At 48.1% G+C, this 21,042-nt stretch overlaps 1 protein-coding gene across 1 annotated transcript in view; it reads right to left on the bottom strand.

Annotated features, from left to right (window-relative positions):
- LANCL2 (LanC like 2) overlaps positions 1–21,042 on the bottom strand; it is a 161,215-nt gene that overhangs the window by 26,657 nt on the left and 113,516 nt on the right. Inside the window, exon 6 of the mRNA XM_030207281.1 lies at positions 16,041–16,223. Within this exon, the coding sequence (XP_030063141.1) occupies positions 16,041–16,223 (183 nt within the window). The remainder of the gene's footprint in view (positions 1–16,040; positions 16,224–21,042) is intronic.

Genomic DNA, 21,042 nt, shown 5'->3' with positions numbered 1-21,042 from the left:
TCCTTGAGATCCAGGTAGTTTAGAAACTCTCCCTACTGGACTGAAACTATTACAAACTGCAATGTTCCCACTGTGAAATGTTGAACCTTTAACACGGACTCTTTGAAGTCCGAACTCAGGTAGAAGGAAGCTCCCTTCTTTGGAACTACAAAGTAAATGGAATAACTTCCTGTTCCCCAATTGCAACTGCGCCTCATAAAGTAGCAAGACATGTTTATCCACTCCTAGCCTACCTGAGATAATATTTAACCATCTCTCTGACCTCATGTGCAACTTTCTTTAAATCAGTCACCTTACTTTCTAACTCCTCTTATTCTCTTACCTATCTACATGTTCCATCTTTGCTTATATCCTACACTGTCAATTAAAATGTTCTATTACATATTGTGTTGACATTGTAAGTAGGTATACTATGCCATACTTTGTATTGTTTTTGAATATTTTTACTGCTGTAATTGCCTATTGCTCATGTTTGATCTATTCTTACTGTACACCACCTTGAGTGAATTCCTTCAAAAATGCGGTAAATAAATCCAAATAAATAAATAAATGAAGAAGCGTTTGCAAGGTGGCTTGAACTGCTTGATATTTGGGCTGGAGCTTGCATGGAGATTCCAAGAAAAATCTGAAGTGGAATAGAAGAACTCCAGTTTGTAACCTTGCTTTACACTAGTCTGAGGTAATTTTGGTCCACTTCTCATGGAACCTGGAGAGGAGTTCTGCTACTATGAAACCCAAGGAGTGAACTGAGACCCCATCATTGGGAGATGCAGAAGGCACTGGTAGCCTTGGAGTTTGAAGCAGAGTTCTTTCTGACACCATGAAAGATGGCTTGTCTTTGCTGAAGTGGGAACTCTGAAAGATAGATTTGCCTGGCCTGTAGCACTTAGCCTTATGAAACTTAAGATCAGACCACGAGGATTTAAAAGAATCTTTAGACTTGTCCTCTGTCAATCTCAGAGACTTGGAGTCCCCTAGGTCTTTATCCAACTTCTCTAGATCTTCTCCAAACAAACGTTTACCTCTAAAAGGTAGCTTACTAAATGTGACTTAGAAGTCAAATCAGCTGTCCAATGCCTACGCTAGAACTATCTTCTTGCTGAGAGGGTCAAGAATGGATGGTGTGGCTGTGCAATAGAACTGGCTGCTCACTGGAGCTAACTAGTATAGCTGAGAGCCAGAGCCAGATGGTGTAGCAGAATATGGCTGTTTGTACCATTGTGCTCTATTGATGGCAAGGTGCAGTGGGACTTGAACCAGCAACTTCTAGATCTCCATGCTCACGCTCAGATGGTTGCTTTAACCATTAAGCTATTCCTCTACATTGAAGTAGCTTAGTAATAATTGCTAGCTGTCCAATACAATGAAAAGGTGCAAAAGTGCAATAGAAGCATTTAGAGACACTACAGCATACAGCTAGTGGTGCTGCTGATACAGTGGTGGCTGGAGCTGGTACGCAATAGTATTGGCTAGTGTCAACTGTCAAGTGTGCACTATCAGACAGCACTGCTGCTGCTGTGGCAAACCAACACAGCTAGCCTTTAGCATGGAATCGGAGGTAGGGTATTATTATGGATTAAGAACTGGTTGAAAGATAGGAAGCAGAGAGTAGGATTGCGTGGCCAGTATTCTCAGTGGAGGAGGGTAGTTAGTGGGGTCCCGCAGGGGTCTGTGCTGGGTCCGTTGCTTTTTAATGTATTTATAAATGACCTAGAGATGGGAATAACTAGTGAGGTAATTAAATTCGCCGATGACACAAAATTATTCAGGGTCGTCAAGTCGCAGAAGGAATGTGAACGATTACAGGAGGACCTTGCGAGACTGGGAGAATGGGCGTGCAAGTGGCAGATGAAGTTCAATGTTGACAAGTGCAAAGTGATGCATGTGGGTAAGAGGAACCCGAATTATAGCTACGTCTTGCAAGGTTCCGCGTTAGGAGTTACGGATCAAGAAAGGGATCTGGGTGTTGTCGTCGATGATACGCTGAAACCTTCTGCTCAGTGTGCTGCTGCGGCTAGGAAAGCGAATAGAATGTTGGGTGTTATTAGGAAGGGTATGGAGTCCAGGTGTGCGGATGTTATAATGCCGTTGTATCGCTCCATGGTGCGACCGCACCTGGAGTATTGTGTTCAGTACTGGTCTCCGTATCTCAAAAAAGATATAGTAGAATTGGAAAAGGTACAGCGAAGGGCGACGAAAATGATAGTGGGGATGGGACGACTTTCCTATGAAGAGAGGCTGAGAAGGCTAGGGCTTTTCAGCTTGGAGAAGAGACGGCTGAGGGGAGATATGATAGAAGTGTATAAAATAATGAGTGGAATGGATCGGGTGGATGTGAAGCGACTGTTCACGCTATCCAAAAATACTAGGACTAGAGGGCATGAGTTGAAGCTACAGTGTGGTAAATTTAAAACGAATCGGAGAAAATTTTTCTTCACCCAACGTGTAATTAGACTCTGGAATTCATTGCCGGAGAACGTGGTACGGGCGGTTAGCTTGACGGAGTTTAAAAAGGGGTTAGATAGATTCCTAAAGGACAAGTCCATAGACCGCTATTAAATGGACTTGGAAAAATTCCGCATTTTTAGGTATAACTTGTCTGGAATGTTTTTACGTTTGGGGAGCGTGCCAGGTGCCCTTGACCTGGATTGGCCACTGTCGGTGACAGGATGCTGGGCTAGATGGACCTTTGGTCTTTCCCAGTATGGCACTACTTATGTACTTATGTTAAGTGTCCCAGCCATACAATCAACTGCTTGTCTAGGCAAGCAAAATGGGAGAGTGAAGTAAAACATGCTCCATTTGAAACAGAACTGAGTTCTACAGCTTCTAATATGATGCAAAAACTACTACTTATCACTTCTATAGCGCTACAAGGCATACGCAGCGCTGTACACCATACATGAAAAGACAGTCCCTGCTGAAAGAGCTCACAATCTAAACAGGACAGACAAACAGACAGAACAACTAAGAGGTAAGGGAATTAAAGAGGTGGGGATAAAAGGGTACAGGGCAAGTGAGTAGTGGTTAGAAGTCAAAAGCAGCGTTAAAGAGGTGGGCTTTTAGCCTAGATTTGAAAACAGCCAAAGACGGGGATAGACGTACAAGCTCGGAAAGTCTATTCCGGCCGTGAGGTGCAGCTAGATAAAAGGAATGCAGTCTGGAATTAGCAGTAGAGGAGAAGGGGGCAGACAAGAAAGGTTTATCCACAGAACGGAGTGCCCGAGGGGGGGGGGGGGGTAGGGAGAGACAAGAATGGAGAGGTACTGGGGAGCGGTAGAGTGAATGCACTTATAGGTCAGTAAGAGAAGTTTGAATTGAATGCGGAAACGGATAGGGAGCCAGTGAAGTGACTTGAGGAGAGGGCTAATGTGAGCATAGCGACTCTGGCGGAAAATGAGTCGCGCAGCAGAGTTTTGGACTGATTTAAGAGGGGAGAGATGACTAAGTGGGAGGCCGGTGAGAAGCAGGTTGCAATAGTCTAGGTGAGAGGTGATAAAAGAGTGTGGATAAGGGTTCTGGTAGAGTGCTCAGAGAGGATGGGACGGATTTTGCTGATGTTATAGAGAAACGACAGGTTTTGGCAATCTGCTGAATGTGAGCAGAGAAGGAGAGAGAGGAGTCGAAGATGACCCCAAGGTTACGAGCTGATGAGACAAGGAGAATGAGAGTGCCATCCACAGAAATAGAGAAAGTGGGGAGAGGAGAGATGGATTTAGGGGGAAAGATGAGAAGCTTGGTTTTGGCCATGTTAAGTTTCAGATGACGTTGAGACATCCAGGCAGCGATATCAGATAGGCAGGCTGATACATTGGTCTGGATGCTGGTTGAGATTTCGGGGGTAGAGAGGTAGATCTGGGAGTCATCAGCGTACAGATGGTATTGAAAGCCATGGGATGATATCAGAGAGCCAAGGCAAGATGGAGAACACGAGAGGACCGAGAACAGAACCCTGAGGTACACCGATTGGTAGTGGGATAGAAGTGGAAGAGGACCCACCAGAGTGTACACTAAAGGTGCGAAGCGAGAGGTAGGAGGAGAACCAGGAAAGAACAGAGCCCTGGAATCCAAGTGAAGACAACGTATCAAGGAGTAAGCTGTGATCAACAGTGTCAAAAGCGGCGGATAGATCGAGAAGGATGAGGATAGAATAGAGACCCTTGGATTTGGCCAGTAACAGGTCATTGGAAACTTTTTGTTACGTTCCTCACCTGGTTCCAGGCCTGCGTGGCCTATTCGCCGGCGAGGCGCGGTCCGGCAGAGATAGCCGGCTATTTTGGATGTGGTTTCTCCAGGATGGGTCTGTTTCTGTTTCCTATTTCTGGCAGCCGTCATCTTGGTTGGATCAAGGACAGCAGCCATCTTGGCTAGCTCAGGAGGGGACAGCCATCTTGTATAAGAGAACAGGAAGGAAGCCCATATTTGGGCGTTGTGCTACTCTGCTGATGGGGGCAGCCATCTTGGATCAGCTGCACATGCTTGAGCCCAATTCCTTCCCTACTTAAGGCACTGCCTCCAGCCCTTCGTTGCTTCGGCTGCATAGAGGTCGTGGTCCACATCCGTGTTCCTTGTTGGTTATCCTGTTTCCAGTTTTTTCGGTGTTCCAGACCTTGGCTTGTTTCCTGACCACGCGCTGTGTTGCTGTGTGCCTCTGACCCTGGACTGTGTTTTGACTATTCTCAGCTCTACTGTTTTCCTGGCTCTTGGACTGTGTCTGTTGACTACCTGTCTGGTCGGTGGTCCTGCAACCCCACCGGTTCTGGAAGTCCTGCCGGCCGCTTGAACCCAGGGGCTCAACTCGTGGGGAATAGTGGCTAAGTGCAGGTGAAGCTAGGGGTTGTCTGGCTGCCTGACCGAGTGCGGTGCACTTCATCTTCGCCGTACTCAGTCGGGGCACAAGGGCTCACATCCCCAGTCATAACACTTTTGTAAGTGCAGTTTCAGTTGAATGAAGAGGGCGAAAGCCAGATTGGAGTGGGTCAAGAACAGTTTGAGATGAAAGAAAATCAAGACAGTGGCGGTGAACGGCACGTTCAAGTATCTTGGAGAGGAAGGGGAGGAGGGAGATGGGTCGATAGTTGGAAGGACAGGTAGGGTCAAACCAGCCTTGAACCTGTGACCTTCATGTTGAAAGTTAGCCACCTTCCAGAATAAAACCAGTGTTGCCAGGTGGAAAATTTTTTTCCCACCCAATCCAGCGTAAAAACAGCCCAAAACCCGCCCAAACTCAAACCCCGCCCGACACCCCCACCCCCGCGTCATCAACCCCGCCCCCACCATCGGCCCGCCCCCCCGTCATCGGCCCCGCCCAAAACGTCACTAACCCCGCCCCCCGCGGCCGAAAAAACCGCCCGAAAAACCGTGGAAAAGAAAAAAAAGAAGCCCAAAAAACCGCGACCCGCCGCGGGCAAAAATTTCCCGCGGCAGGTTCGCGGAAAACCGCCCACCTGGCAACACTGAATAAAACTATTTTGCTGTTAACACTGCACCTGGACAAAATGCCCCCATGGCAGCACTGAGTTCCATGGTTACCATGGAGACCAGGGCACTAAACACAGAAAATAACTATAAGTAACATTTCTCACAGAAACATGGAGCCAACAGCACTAACCCTGACTAAGTAAACTACTTTCTAAAGGTGCTGAAAAAAAGAATTCCTGTACTGCCAATATAAATAGAGTTCTGGCAAGAAAAAGAAAGTTCCACAAAAGAAGTGAGGAAAACTTTCAGGATGCTTAAGTAACTGCCCTATGTGAAAAAACTGAGGGGATTCAAAGTTCTCTAAATGAAAGGTATATAAGAATATGAGAACACTTTTAAAGGCCTAACACACATAGTGCACTGCCCTGATACTGTTCACTGGCTCCCACACTAGGAACAGCGTTTAACCAACTCTGGAATTATAAGTGGCCTTTTGGTGACTACTGCCACTAACGAATCCATATTAGGCAAATATAGCATTTCCTGCTCGTGTGTGGAAATGGGGTAAAGACGTGACACAGTCGCCACCACTTGAAGGTGACCCCCTGAGCAGAAAGGACTTCCTGCATTGTCTCATGCACTGGAAAAAAGACTGAAGCAGTATTCTAGTGTCACCATTTTAAGATGAGCAGATTAAGAACCTTTTGAGCCTTAGATATAAAGGAAGGAACTCCTCCTTATCAAACACCCACACTGCAGTGGGATTATCAGATTCTTTTGTAAATAGCTCCCTCTCCTCCAATTCCTCCTGCATTTGTGCAGAAAGAGACTGCCCTGAAATGACTCCCTCAGAATGACAGGGAGACAGGGAAGCAATAGACCCTGTTTCTGAGCTGGAATACAATACAAACGTCTCCTCATCAGGGCAGGGTCCATCAGTGGAGACTGAGGGCAAGATGCACTAAACTTAACGAACAAGTTAACGACCCTTTAACAAACAGTTTTCCTACCCTGGCATGCATTAAAGCCCAATTTCCGACGACGGTAGCAGCAAATGAAAACGGAATGCAGATGAGCAAATTGTGTAGAAACCCTATTGAAATGAGATGCACTAAAGTTTTCCGCTTGCCCTAATGCTGGAAAACTACCAGAAAGCTAACGAGAGGTCTGTACCTCTCGTTGTGGCTGCCCGGCTAAAACTTTAATGTAAAAACAAAAAAAAAATCGCGAAGGGGCAAAAACGCTCGCCAGGAGCGTCCTTTATTGACGCCCGAGGTCGCCGCTGCTCCCCGCTCCCCCTGCATTAATCTAAATGTTAAAAAAAAAAAGGATCGGGAGGGGGCAAAGGCGCTCGTCAGGAGCGTCCTTTATGGATGGCCTTGCCCCCCCGCCCCGCCCGAGGTCGCCGCTGCTCCCCGCTTCCCCCTGCATCAAAAAAATCAAAACTTTAAGCTGCCCCGGCCCCTCTCCTTTCCTCTCTTTCTCCCCAACTCTGCCTCCCGCCATCCTCTGCCCCGTGCCCCGCCCCCCCTGAGGTCGTCGTTGCCGCCGCTCCCCCGTCCGTCTTACCGGTCTCGCGCAGTGCCTCTCACCTCTGTGTGAAGGCGCTGCACGGGCAAGAAGAACAGCTGATTGCCTCTTCGCTGAGTCTTCGGACGTCCTTCCTTTCCTCCTGGGCCCGCCCTCGTTTGATGTAAGTAACCTACGTAGGTTATTTACGTCAGATGAGGGCGGGCCCAGGAGGAAAGGAAGGACGTCCAAAGACTCAGCGAAGAGGCAATCAGCTGTTCTTCTTGCCCGTGCAGCGCCTTCACACAGAGGTGAGAGGCGCTGCGCGTGACCGGTAAGACGGAGGAGGGCAGCGGCGGCAATGACCTCAGGGGGGCGGTGGGGGATGGCGGGAGGCAGAGCTGGGGAGAAGAGAGGAAGGGAGGGGGGGCCGGGGCAGCTTAAAGTTTTGATTTTTGGGAAGCGGGGAGCAGCGACGACCTCGGGCAGGCGGGCGGGGGCAAGGACATCCATAAAGGACGTGTTTTTTTTTAAAATTCTTACGCACATTAGCCACGCTGATAACGTGTGCTTTCTGTGCGCATGCGTTTCCTACTCCGCTACAGGGGATTGCACCAGATTAGCGAAACTTTCATGCATCCGACTTTTGAATACCGCACCGAACATTTCTGAGGTGTGTTTTTAGTGCATTCTTCATTTTTTCAAATTCGGTAAGCACTTTTACGTTTTAGATTCTTTTACGTTTGGTTGATGCATCTTGCCCTGAGGCAGGGAACAAGCCAGAAATCTCCAAAGACTGAGCTAAAAAGGAACTGTCAGCTCGCCTAACAGACTGCTGCAACATACAGGCATTATGAAGCAACAGAATTAACTTTGGGGGGGGGGAGGGGGGAGGTCAGAAGACCCCAGACCCAGAAAAACCCCCTGAGTGGCTCACATATGTAAGGACTTCTGAAGCAGTGCTGGATAAAGGAGACACTGACAGCGTGGCTCCCAAATTGCGCTGCTGTTAAAAAAGTTGCCAGACCATTAATGGCCCCATGAGGAAATTGAGCCCGCATCTCTTCTGCTCAGGAAGATAACAAGGCCTCCCCAAACACAGCCCCCTCTGCCACAGGAGAGGCTCAACAGCCACCCAGGCACTGCCCCAATGCTGCTTCCTGCTTCCCACAGTGGAACCAGCTTTTAACAACTTCGGCAGTCATTGTAAAGAAAACAAAGGTAAAACCACAACTGACCCAAAGGTGAAAAAATATATATAAAGATACACCCACCCTGGGAGAGCCAGCCATCAGGAGTCCTGCCTGTCGAACTCATTGCTGCTGGAAGCACACACACATCCTTTCCATCACTAAGCCCTTTATACTGGCCCAAACCAGTATCTCTTCTGTAGCCAAGGCAATTATGCCCCAATTTTTTTCTTCTTCAGTGAGTAAGGAGAATAGAGGAAGGGCTGGAGAGGGGAGAAGGATGGGGGAGGGACCTGGGGTGACCAGGTGAACCCCCTAAAAATGGCACTGCTCAGCCACACATCCCAAAGCTCTACTGAACTGCAAGACCAACAACAGGAGCCACCATCAGATGAGACCAAGAGCTTGTGAGAGACCATCCATTCGCCTGCTGGAGATCAGGGGCGTATCTGGAATCCGGCGGTAGGGGGGGCCACAGCCAGAGAGGGGGGGGGGCACATTTTTGTCTCCCCCCCCCCCGCCGCCGCCGCCGCCGCCTCTCTCCACCCCCTCCCCGCCGTCAACCCTCCCCCGCTGCTTACTTTTGCTGGCGCCGAGGTCCGACCCGCAATCTCCGTTTTTCGTCTTCCTCCGTGGCCATGCTTCCAGGAAGTAACGCTGCAGTGCTGATTCGTTGAATCCAGTTCGACGTCTGACGTCAGACGCCGAACTGGATTCAACGAATCAGCACTGCAGCGTTACTTCCTGGAAGCATGGCCACGGAGGAAGACGAAAAACGGAGATTGCGGGTCGGACCTCGGCGCCTGCAAAAGTAAGCAGCGGGGGAGGGTTGACGGCGGGGAGGGGGGCCAGGGCGAAATCTGCGGGGGCCCAGGCCCCTGTGGCCCCACGCAGATACGCCCCTGCTGGAGATACAGAATATTAACTGATCAAGGGCAGAGCATTCCATCCTATGACACTGCAGTTCAACACTATCTCCACCTGCTGGTAGATGGTCACAACCCACAATTCTCTGGATTCATCTGCTGCTGATGCTAAGGAATGTTGTGATAAGTAGGTTACAAATGGCTTGTAATAAAAAAAGGAAATGGTGATACTAAAATTATCTAATGCAATCTTTACTACTCAAATGCGAAGATGCTTACTTGTAGCAGGTATTCTCTGAGGACAGCAGGCTGATTGTTCTGACATGTGGGTCGACGTCTGCGTTGGCCCAGGAATCGGACGGCATTTTGCAAGCAAAATATAAAAAAAGTTTTGCCAGTCTTCTGGCGCGTGTGCAGTGCGCATGCATGGACTGATTTCCCGCCAGTTGCGTGAGTGCATTTCCTCAGTTAAATCAAAAAGCATAAAGAGAAGCAAATAACTCCAAAGGGGAGGTGGGCGGGTTTGTGAGAACAATCAGCCTGCTGTCCTCGGAGAATATCTGCTACAGGTATGTATCTTCGCTTTCTCCGAGGACAAGCAGGCTGCTTGTTCTCACATGTGGGGTATTCCTAGCAACCAGGCTCACTCAAAACAATGAACATTGGTCAATTGGGCCTCGCAAGGACAAGGACATAACATAGATTGACCTGAAACCATAAACAACTAACTGAGAGTGCAGCCTGGAACAGAACAAAAATGGGTCTAGGGGGGTGGAGTTGGATTCTATACCCCAAACAGATTCTGCAGCACTGACTGCCCAAACCAACTGTCGCGTCAGGTATCCTGCTGAAGGCAGTAGTGAGATGTGAATGTGTGGCCTGATGACCACGTTACAGCCTTGCAAATCTCTTCAATGGAGACTGACTTAAGTGAGCCACTGACACAGCCATGGCTCTAACATTATGAGCTGTGACATGGCCCTCCAGAGTCAGCCCAGCTTGGGCATAAGTGAAGGAAATAAATCTGCTAGTCAATTTGAGATTGTGCGTTTTCCGATGGCGACTCCCCTCCTGTTGGGATCACAAACAACTGGGTGGACTGTCTAAAGGGCTTTGTCCGCTCCAAGTAAAAGGCCAATGCTCTCTTGCAGTCCAAGGTATGCAAACTGCTTTCGCCAGGGCGGGTATGAGGACGGGGAAAGAATGTTGGCAAGACAACTGACTGGTTCAGATGGAACTCCGATACCACCTTTGGCAGGAACTTAGGGTGCGTGCAGAGGACTACTCTGTTGTGATGAAATTTGATATAAGGTGCAAGTACTACCAAGGCCTGAAGCTCACTGACTCTACGAGCTGAAGTAACAGCCACCAAGAAAATGACCTTCCAGGTCAAGTACTTCAGACGGCAGGTATTCAGTGGCTCAAAAGGAGCTTTCATCAGCTGGGTGAGAACGACGTTGAGATCCCATGACACTGGTGGAGGTTTGACTGGGGGCTTTGACAAAAGCAAACCTCTCATGAAGCGAACTAAAGGCTGTCCAGAGATAGGCTTACCCTCTACACGACGATGATACTACTACTACTTAACATTTCTAGAGCGCTACCAGGGTTACGCACTAATCGCACTAAGATGAACCCTTACTGAGTTGGTTTTGAGGCCAGACTCTGATAAGTGTAGAAGGTATTCAAGCAGGGTCTGTGTAGGACAAGAAAGAGGATCTAGGGCCTTGTTGTTACACCAGACGGCAAACCTCCTCTATTTGAAAGAGTAACACCTCATCGTGGAATCTTTTCTGGAAGCAAGCAAGACTCGGGAGACACCCTCTGAAAAACTCAAGAAGGCGAATTCCAAGCTCTCAACATCCAGGCCATGAGAGCCAGAGACTGGAGGTTGGGATGTAGAAGCGACCCCTCATTCTGGGTGATGAGGGTTGGAAAACATTCCAATCTCCACGGTTCCTCGGAGGACAACTCCAGAAGAAGAGGGAACCAAATCTGACGCGGCCAGAAGGGTGCAATCAGGATCACTGTTCCTCGGTCTTGCTTGAGTTTCAGCAAAGTCTTCCCTACTAGAGGTATGGGAGGATACGCATACAGAAGGCCTGTCCCCCAATGCAGGAGAAAGGCATCTGACGCTTGTCTGTCATGGGCCTGAAGCCTGGAACAGAACTGAGGGACCTTGTGATTGATCTGAGTGGCAAAAAGATCCACTGAGGGGGTGCCCCACGCTCGGAAGATCTTGTGGACTATGCCCATGTTCAGTGACCACTCGTGAGGTTGCATTATTCTGCTCAACCTGTCGGCCAGACTGTTGTTTACGCCTGCCAGATAAGTGGCTTGGAGAAACATGCCGTGATGGCGAGCCCAAAGCCACAACTGGACGGCTTCCTGACACAGAGGGTGAGATTCGGTGACCCCCTGCTTGTTGGTGTAAAACATGGCAACCTGATTGTCAGTCTGAATTAAGATTACTCGGTTGGAAAGCCGATCTCTGAAAGCCTATAGAGCGTTCCAGATTGCTCTTAATTCCAGGAGGTTGATCTGCAGACCTGTTTCCTGAAAGGACCAGGCTGCCTGAGTGTGGAACCCATCTACATGAGCCCCACCACCCAGGAGAGATGCATCCGTCATCAGCACTTTTCGTAGCTGAGGAACTTGAAATGGTCGCCCCATGGCAAATTGGATCGAATCGTCCACCACTGAAGAGAATTCCGAAAGTCGGTGGACAGTTGGATTACATCCTCTAGCTCCCCCGCAGCGTGAAACCACTGGGAAGCTAGGATCTATTGAGCTGATCTCACAAGTAGGCGTGCCATGGGCGTTACATGAACTGTGGAAGCCATGTGCCCCAGAAGTCTCAACATCTGCTGAGCTGTGACCTGCTGAGACGCTTGAACCATGGACACCAGGGACAGAAGGTTGTCCGCCTTTGCCTCGGGAAGATAAGCTCGAGCTGTCTGAGTGTCCAGCAGAGCTCCAATGAATTCCAATTTTTGGACTGGGGCGAGATGGGACTTGGGATAATTGATGATGAACCACAGTAGCTCCAGCACCCGAATAGTCATTCGCATGGACTCCAGAGCACCTTTCTTGGAGGTGCTCTTCACCAGTCAATCTTCGAGATAAGGAAACACATGCACTTCCAGCCTGCGTAGCGATGCTGCGACTACAGCTAGGCATTTTGTAAACACTCTGGGCGCAGACGCCAGGCAAAAGGCAGTACACGGTACTGAAAATGCTGTGTTTCCAGCCGAAATCGAAGATACTTCCTGTGAGCTGGAAGTATCGAGATGTGTGTGCAAGCATCCTTTAAGTCCAGAGAGCATAACCAATCGTTTTCCTGAATCATGGGATGAAGGTTGCCCAGGGAAACCATCCTGAACTTTTCTCGAAAAAGAAATTTGTTCAGGGCCCTTAGGTCTAGGATGGGACGCATCCCCCGTTTTCTTTTGCATTAGGAAGCACCTGGAATAGAATCCCAGCCCTTCCTCCCCTGGTGGAACGGGTTTGACCGCTTGGGCCTGTAGAAGGGCGGAGAGTTCCTCTGCAAGTACCTGCTTGTGCTGGGAGCTGTAAGACTGAGCTCCCGGTGGGCAATTTGGAGGTTTGGATTACAGATTGAGGGTGTATCCTAACCGGACAATTTGAAGAACTCACCGGTCAGAGGTTATAAGAGGCCACCTTCGGTGAAAAAACATTAACCTCCCCCCAACTGTCAAGTCGTCCGGTACGGACACGTTTACTGAGGCTATGCTGAACTGGAGCCAGTCAAAAGCTCGTCCCTTGCTTTTGCTGGGGAGCCGCAGTAGCCTTAGGCGCACACTGTTGACGAGAACGAGCGCGCTGGGACTGAGCCTGGGCAGGCTGCCGAGAAGCAGGAGTGTACCTACGCCTACCATAGGAATAGGGAGCACTCCTCTTCCCTTCAAAAAACCTCCTAGATGAGGAGGTAGTAGCAGAAGACGCCCGGCGGGAGAGAGAATCCATAGCATCATTGTGCTTCTTGATCTGGTCAACAAGATCCTCTACTTTCTCACCAAAAAGGTTATCTCCCCAGCAAGGAACATCTGCCATCTGCTGCTGGACCGAATGATCCAGATCAGAGACACGCAGCCATGAAAGTCTGCGCATCACTATACCTTGGGCAGCGATCCTGGATGCTACATCAAAAGTGTTGAACGTACCCCTGGCCAAGAATTTATGGCACGCCTTCTGCTGCCTGACCACCTGGAGAAAAGGCTTGGTCTGCTCTGGAGTGAGTGCATAAACCAAGCTGGACAGTTGCCTCAATGAATTCCACAAGTGGATGCTCGTGAAGAGCTGGTATGCTTGGATCTTGGCAGTGAGCATAGCGGCCTGATACGTCTTCCTCTCAAAAGAGTCCAAGGTTCTAGATTCTCTACCTGGGGGTGCCGAGGCATAGTCCCTAGTACCCTTGGCTCTTTTGAGGGCGGAGTCCACCACCATGGAATTGTGAGGTAGCTGAGACCTCATCAATCCAGGCTCACCGTGGATCCGATATTGGGATTCAGTTTTTTTCGGGATCACGGGATTAGACAGAGGGAATGATCAGTTCCGCATAAGGACTTCCCTCAGTACATTATGCAAAGGAGCCATTGCAGCCTCTCTAGGCGGAGAAGGATAATCCAGGACCTCGAGCATCTCAGCCCTGGGCTCATCCTCAACCTCCATAGAGAAGGGAATAGCCGCAGCCATTTCCCAGACAAAGGAGGTAAAGGATAGACTCTCCGGTGGAGAAAGTCTCCTTTCTGGTGGAGGGTAAGGTTGAGGGAATCCCATAGGACTTGTCAGAAGAAAAGTACCTGGGATCTTCCTCCCACAAACGCTCATCTTCAGTATCAGACAAGACATCCCTCAGAGCAGTCCAAAACTGAGCCTGCCTCGACGCCGAGGAATGACGTCCTCGATGGTGGTGCCGAGAAGTCAACGCCCGCCTGGACTCCGGTGAAGCTTCCTCCACTGACATCGAAGGGGTGTCGACCTGGGTGGCAGCAGACACTGATGCCACAAGCGGCACCGAGGTCGGGGACCTCACCACAGGCGAAGGGCCAGATGCCGCTGCAGCAGACGGTATGGAAGGTGCAAGCACCCCCAACACCGCAGACTGGAGCAGCAATCCTTCCAGAAGTTCTGGAAGTAGGGCCCTGATGCGCTCGTCGAGAGCCGCTGTCGGACAAGGCTGCGGGGTCGGTAAAGGAGCCTGTGGCAGAATCTGTCGAGGCTCGGGAGCAGGTACCGTGCTGCCAGAAGACCGACGCATCGGCATCTCCTGTATAGAGGGGGAGTGATCCTCTTGGCGCCGATGCGTCTCGGATGCCGATTCCCTCGATGCCCCGGAGCTCCTGGCACCGTGTGTCGAAGTAGAACGATGACGGTGCTTCTTCGCCTTCGCTTGACGCACATCATCGAGACTCCTCGGTACCGAGGACGTGGAATCCTCAAGCCTCCTAGGGGCCGGGTCCAACGAAGGTCGGTCCCGGGGGGCCTGCATAGCAGGAGGCCTCGAGGCAGGTGGAGACTGACTTGATGCCTCACTGCTCCCAGTGCGAACAGGTCTTTCAGCAGCCATTACCTCTGCTCCAGACATCAATGGTTCCCTCGAAGTCGATGCCGCTGACCTCGGTACTGATGTCAAAGGACCAGACTGAGCCCCAAAAAACTTTTCTCGTTGGGCTTATCAAGACGCTTGGGTCCGTTTCTTCATACGAAGACACAGACTACAAGCGGCTGGACTATGGTTGGGCCCAAGGCACTGGATACACCAGGCGTGGGTATCGATACCTGAGTTGGTCCGGTTGCACCGAGTACAACGTTTGAAGCCGCTGGGTGTCTTCGATAGGAAAAACGGCCTCGGTGAAATCAAAAGACGTGATTGTGCCTGTTAAAAGAAAAAAGGGCATAAAAATAAGGGAACAACCCGACCACGTCGAAAACAAAGGAAACTTTAAAAGGTGGACAAAAGTAAAGGAAACTACGGGAACCTTTTTTTTTTTTAACTGTAGAGTTGAAAATAAAATAAAGAAAAATAAGGCAAAAAACAAAAAAACTGTCGCAGACTCTTTTCTGGCCCTGACAGCAGCGCAGTAAAACTCTACCACACCTCAATAGGGAAAAAAGAAAACTGAGGAACGCGTTCACACGACGGGCGGGAAATCAGTCCGTGCACGCACGCCAGAAAACTCTGGCAAAACTTTTAAAAAATATTTTGCTTGCAAAATGACGATTCCTGGGCCGACACGGACGTCGACCCACATGTGAGAACAAGCAGCCTGCTTGTCCTCGGAGAAATATCCTTATTTCAAATATGTGACCATCTCTGGGAAAAGGTAGCTAAAGTTTTCAGAGACAAAAATATGAGGTTTTAATGAATTCTGTTAGAGCAAGCAATTTGTAATACAACAGTTCAAACTCCATCCTTTTATGAGAAAATAAAAACAAATTATACTAGTTCAAGCATGTAACTTTTGCAGACTGCTTATGAATCCATAAAAAGAAAAATCAGCCAGCCATTCTCAACTTTAGTCACCTTTTCTCAAAGACAGTCACATATAATGAAAAATTTCCAAGCAAACTTTGCTTTTGTTTCTAATTGCTATAATTGTCTATTGCTTATGTTTGATTTATGCTTACTATACAACGCCTTGAGTGAATTCTTTCAAACGGTGGTAAATAAATCCTAATAAATAAATAAAGTTATCCATTTATATATTTATTTTCTTAAAGTTCTTTTTTCAATGTATTGTGATGGATCGGGACAGTACTCACCTAAGTGCCAACATTTTTTTTTAATGGATAAAGGATTTGTGAAATAGAAGGAACAAAATGTCATTAACATATTTAAATAAATAAAGTTATCCATTTATTTATATATTTATTTTCTTAAAGTTCTTTTTTCAATTAATTGTGATGGATCAGGACAGTACTCACCTAAGTGCCAACATTTTTTTTTTATGGATAAAAGATTTGTGAAATAGAAGGAACAAAATGTCATAAACATATGAATTGTTACCTGACTGTGAATGATTGGACTGACCTTATATGCCTGCATAAGCATTTGTATGACTCCTGGTGCTCCATGACACCAGTGGACAAGCCTGTCCGACTCATTGCTTAAAGATGATGGATAATTCCCAGAGCGGAACTTTTTGTGACGCACATAGTCGATGCTGGGCTTCACCAGTTCTGTCAGCGTTTCTTGATCCACTTTTGAAAGTGGCTAAGAAACAAGAAAAGAAATAGTTGGGCTCTTATACTGAATAGCTCTTGACATAGGGCTAGATGTAATAACAGATTTTTCTTATTTTTTGTCTATGGGAAAAATGATTATTAGAGCTGTCCTGTAATCTTTCTTTATCTCTAAGAATCAAATAAAACATATCACGTGCAATATGTACACACACAAAGATCTAATACCACCAAATTCCAATAATATGCACATCCACTGGCAAAGTACATGCCATCAAATCTTGATGTATACTTTTACACTAGTCGGTATTCTGCAAGGTCATTTACATGTGTAAGTAGCCACTTGTGTGTGCAAATGACTAGAATGCTACCTTTCCATACCTACCTGCTGCCCATAACTAAGCTGCTCCTTACAGAATTATCCCCAAAGTAGTTCAGATTTTTTACTAGTTCCCCAGAGATGTCTTTTGGCTGAAGCAGGGTCAAGTGCAGTAATCACAGAGATTGAGAGACTACGCAAACACAGCAGTGTCGAACTAACACAAACTGAGGCAGTCAGGAAGTATTTCTCTCTTGCACCGCTGGTCCCATAGGTGCCAGTTCTGTGGGTGCCTGAGCACCCCCAATATTTTTCCTTCTAGTCGATAGGTCTAGGGCAGCAAGCTCCATGTTGAGGAGCTACAGGAAAACATAGGAAGTGTGAGTTTCTGTATTATAGTTACTGTTTCCATCTCCCCCTGCAGCCTAATGACTGGCTCCCCACCAAGGAGGTTTATTGACAGGAGACAGCATGACTTCAAAAACCTGAAACCCGTTACCCCAGCAGCCACCATCTTGGTTTGTCCAAAACAAATTATCCGCTGCTAAAGCCACATTGTCATTGCGCATCTATCTCAGTTATAGTTAGAAACATGTCAGACTGTACAGCATATGGATGTACACAGAGGAACCATCAGTATGACGAGGCTTGCACGCCTTGCTGCTGCCACCTGCCAAGCCCTAGCTATGGCATCTTCGCCCTTATCCATCTCAACCACATGCGCAGCATCAAGCCCTGCATCTCCACCGGCGGCGACTCATCCTTCCTTGACGGAGCTGTAAGCAGGACCAGAGCTGCAGCCTGGCCCAGACCCTGAGCTTCTGTGACAAGCAAAAATAAAGGCACAGTTTCTCCCACACCAAGAAAATATGGACACCAAAAAGGGGAAGCTTTAGCTAGCACCCCTCCAACAACAGCAATCACTCCTTTCCTTACGGGGACTAGTAAGAAGAATAACGATAACTACACCCCAGAGAACTGAAATCCACAATACAGCATTGCAAACAACAAAGCAAGCTCTGTAGCACTGACAAACATTTTGAATCTAACTCTCCTTCCCTTCAAATACCTCTCGAAAACTCCTCAAACCCACTCATCTACCCTTACATCTCCCCCCTCCCCACAGAGAGAATGCAAAACCTAGGAGGTTTAATAAAACCTCACAAGTTTGCTATTGTTTTGGACAAGCTACTATGGCGGCAAGCTCCGCCCACTAGCTTCAGCCCAGATAATGGGCTAGATAGGCTCATGCCATATCCTGTCATTAAACCTCTTTGCTCCCCACCAAACCCTGTAGCCTTGTTCAACAGGCTGCAGGGGTGGAGGGAGTTGCTGTAGCCTAGCAGCTGCCAGGGGAACACAAGTGCTGCAGACACTGACAAAAGGAACAGACAGATTCAGATAACTTTATTGGCATGACAATTTTACCTATGTTGCCAAAGTAATACCTATAGCAGTTAAGGTAAAAGACAGAGGTACTGGGAGAGAAATAAAGGGGGCAAAGAAGGGGTGAACGGAATAGAAAGATGTCACTTGTCAGGAGAGACCATGCTGCTCTGAAATGCTGGAAGAGGCAGAAAGGAACAGTAAAGGAAAGAGAGGCTGGATGATGGGGTAGGGACTGATAGTGAAGCTGTGGGAAAGGAGTAGACACGGGCTGTGAGGGCGCGAGAGCATGAGCTGTATGGGAGAAGGTTGCTAGCAGAAGGAGACATGATCTGGGAGAGAGGAAGGGCAGGCAGAGGGCACACAAGCTGCAGACAGAAGAGCTGAAAGAGATGGAGAGTAGCTGTGTGAGACTGGGAAAAGAGCAGTTGAGGGATGGGGGGGGGGGGGGGGGGGAAGGATAGAGAACAGACATGAAGGTGAGAAAAGGGTGAGAAGTGGAGGAGGAAGTAAGACTAGAAGAAAGCGAGATGAAAGAAGCTGTACAGAAACCATGACGAGACAAATATACATGGAGAGAAATGATGAAGACATGGGAGGAAGACTAAGCGAATTCTTAAAAGAAGAAGCATGAGGATACAGAGAAAACAAAGGGACTGAAGTTAAATACAGACACAGGGTTACCATATGTCTGGTTTTACCCGGACATGTCCTCTTTTTGAGGACAATATCAGCCTTATTTTCGAAAGTGATGGGCGCCCATATTTCGACCCAAATCAGGAGACGGGCGCCCAAATCGGAATAATCGATTTTGGGCGCCTTCAACTGCAATCTGTCGTGGGAACGAACAAAGTTGATGGGGGCGTGCCAGAGGCGTGGTGAAGGCGGGACTGGGGCGTGTTTTTCAGCCGAGCAGAGATGGGCGCCCTCGGCCAATAATGGAAAAAAGAAAGGCGTTGTTAGCGAGAAGTTGGGTCACTTTTTCCTCACGAACAAGCCTCCAAAAAGTGCCCCAACTGCCCACCGGAGGGAATCGGGGATGACCTCCCCTGACTCCCCCAATGGTCACTAACCCCCTCCCACCAAAAAAAAAAAAGAACTTTAAAAACTTTTTTTGCCAGCCTGTATGCCAGCCTCAAATGTCATACCCAGCTCCATCACAGCAGTATGCAGGTCCCTGGAGCAGTTGTTAGTGGGTGCAGTGGACTTCACCCAGGTGGCCCCAGGCCCATCCCCCCCACCTGTTCCACTTGTGGTGGTAAATGGGAGCCCTCCAAACTGCCCCCAAAACCCACTGTACCAACATCTAGGTGCCCCCCCTTCAGCCATAAGGGCTATAGTAATGGTGTAGATTTGTGGGCAGTGGGTTTTGGGGGGGATTTGAGGGGCTCAGCACCCAAAGGAAGGGAGCTATGGACTTGGGAGGTATTTTACTTTTTATTTTAAAATGTTACAAGTGCCCCCTAGGGTGCCCGGTTGGTGTTCTGGCATGTGAGGGGGACCACTGCACTACGAATCCTGGCCCATCCCACGACCCAATGCCTTGGATTTGTTTTTGAGCTGGGCGCCTTCGGTTTCCATTATCGCTGAAAAACAAAACTGCCTAGCTCAAATCCGCACACATCCGATGCACATGCCCGGCACAAACCATATTATCAAAAAAAAAGATGGGCGCCCATTTCTTTCGAAAATATGGTCTGTCCCACCCCTTCACGTACCCATTCTCGGACATAGACGCCCATGGAGATGGGCGTTCGCGTTCGATTATGCCCCTCCACGGGATGTCCGGGCAGGTTTTTCCAGCCTGCCCATTTGTCTGGATTTGCGGACAAATGGCCAGGCTGGAATTGGACGTCCCACAGTGACAGTGTCCTCAAAAAGAGGACAAGTCTCCCTCTACCCATATTCTTCATCCCCTCCCCTGTTGACGCCTGGTGGTCTCATGACCTCTTTGGGGCAGAAAGGAGCCCACTCTTACCTGCCCGGTGATGCCGCTGCCCGCGCCGCTTCAAAATGGCTGTCGAGACTACCAGAAGGCTTTTTATCTATATCTATCTATAGATAGATAATAGAGATATAGATATAGATCTATCTATATGATATAGCATACCTTTTACCCAGCAAATTTTGATCCCACACAAACTTTTAAACCAGGAAAGGACTGAGAAATTTTCAGAGTACAGAAATATCTTCTATGTTTGCTACCTGTGCTATGACTATCTAGCTTTAATGGTTTAATTGACCAGGTGACCAGTAGTTTTCTATGATATCTATGGAAGTTGACGCCAAAACACGTTGGGCTGAATGGATATCTGTGCAACAGAGGTACTGGTCTGATGCATTTGTGTGTGTGTGTGTTTTAATATGTAGATATTGATAAAAAATACATTTTGTGATTTTTGGGCTGTTTTTATACTGCTTTTGTTTTCAATTTTTATCTCAAGTTAATTGCACAACCTCCCAAAGATGCTGATGCTTGCTATTTGAATGCACCTCAACAAAAAGTCTTAGTACCATAGCTGTGACTCCAAAACAACACCCCACTGGCATGCCTCTACTCCTTTCTTGTCTATGAGTGCTGTTTCCTCATCTGTAAAAATGTTAAATATTGTATTTTATCATTTTAAGACACTTACTAAACAAAAACAGTACAGAAAACTAGAAAGTTAAATACTGTTAGCAATACTTTTGGTTTTAACACGTATTGTTCCAAGATTGCACCATATTTAACTGTCTATATGTGGTTGGCATGATAGCAAATTGCCAACCAGTGATTCATCATGAATGAGGTCGGTGAGGCTCTGACTGCTTTGCTAGGTAGACTGGATGGACCATACAGGTCTTTATCTGCCTTTATCTACTGTGTTACAGACAGAGAATGACACGGAGACAAAGTCTGTTCCTGTTTCCGTCCCGTTACCGTGAGCTCTTGTCCCCATCCCCGCACAGTGTGGCTCTGGTGAATTAACTATCCCATTCATCAAGCAGAAAGACCCGGTAGAATAGTACTGTAATAGCTGCACATTAAAGCATGTAAGGCCACCCATGGAACTTGTATTTTTGTGAATGAACAGTTAAGGTGAATATTATTTTTCTCCTCTCTTTTGCAGGACAGCCCAGCCCTCCTCTGTGTACTTTGAGGAAG

The sequence above is a fragment of the Microcaecilia unicolor genome, chromosome 1 (genome assembly GCF_901765095.1).
Source record: "Microcaecilia unicolor chromosome 1, aMicUni1.1, whole genome shotgun sequence".
NCBI classification, from domain to species: Eukaryota; Metazoa; Chordata; class Amphibia; order Gymnophiona; family Siphonopidae; genus Microcaecilia; species Microcaecilia unicolor.
The sequence above is the reverse complement of the archived record's forward strand: the minus strand, read 5'-3'. Positions and strand labels throughout refer to the sequence as shown.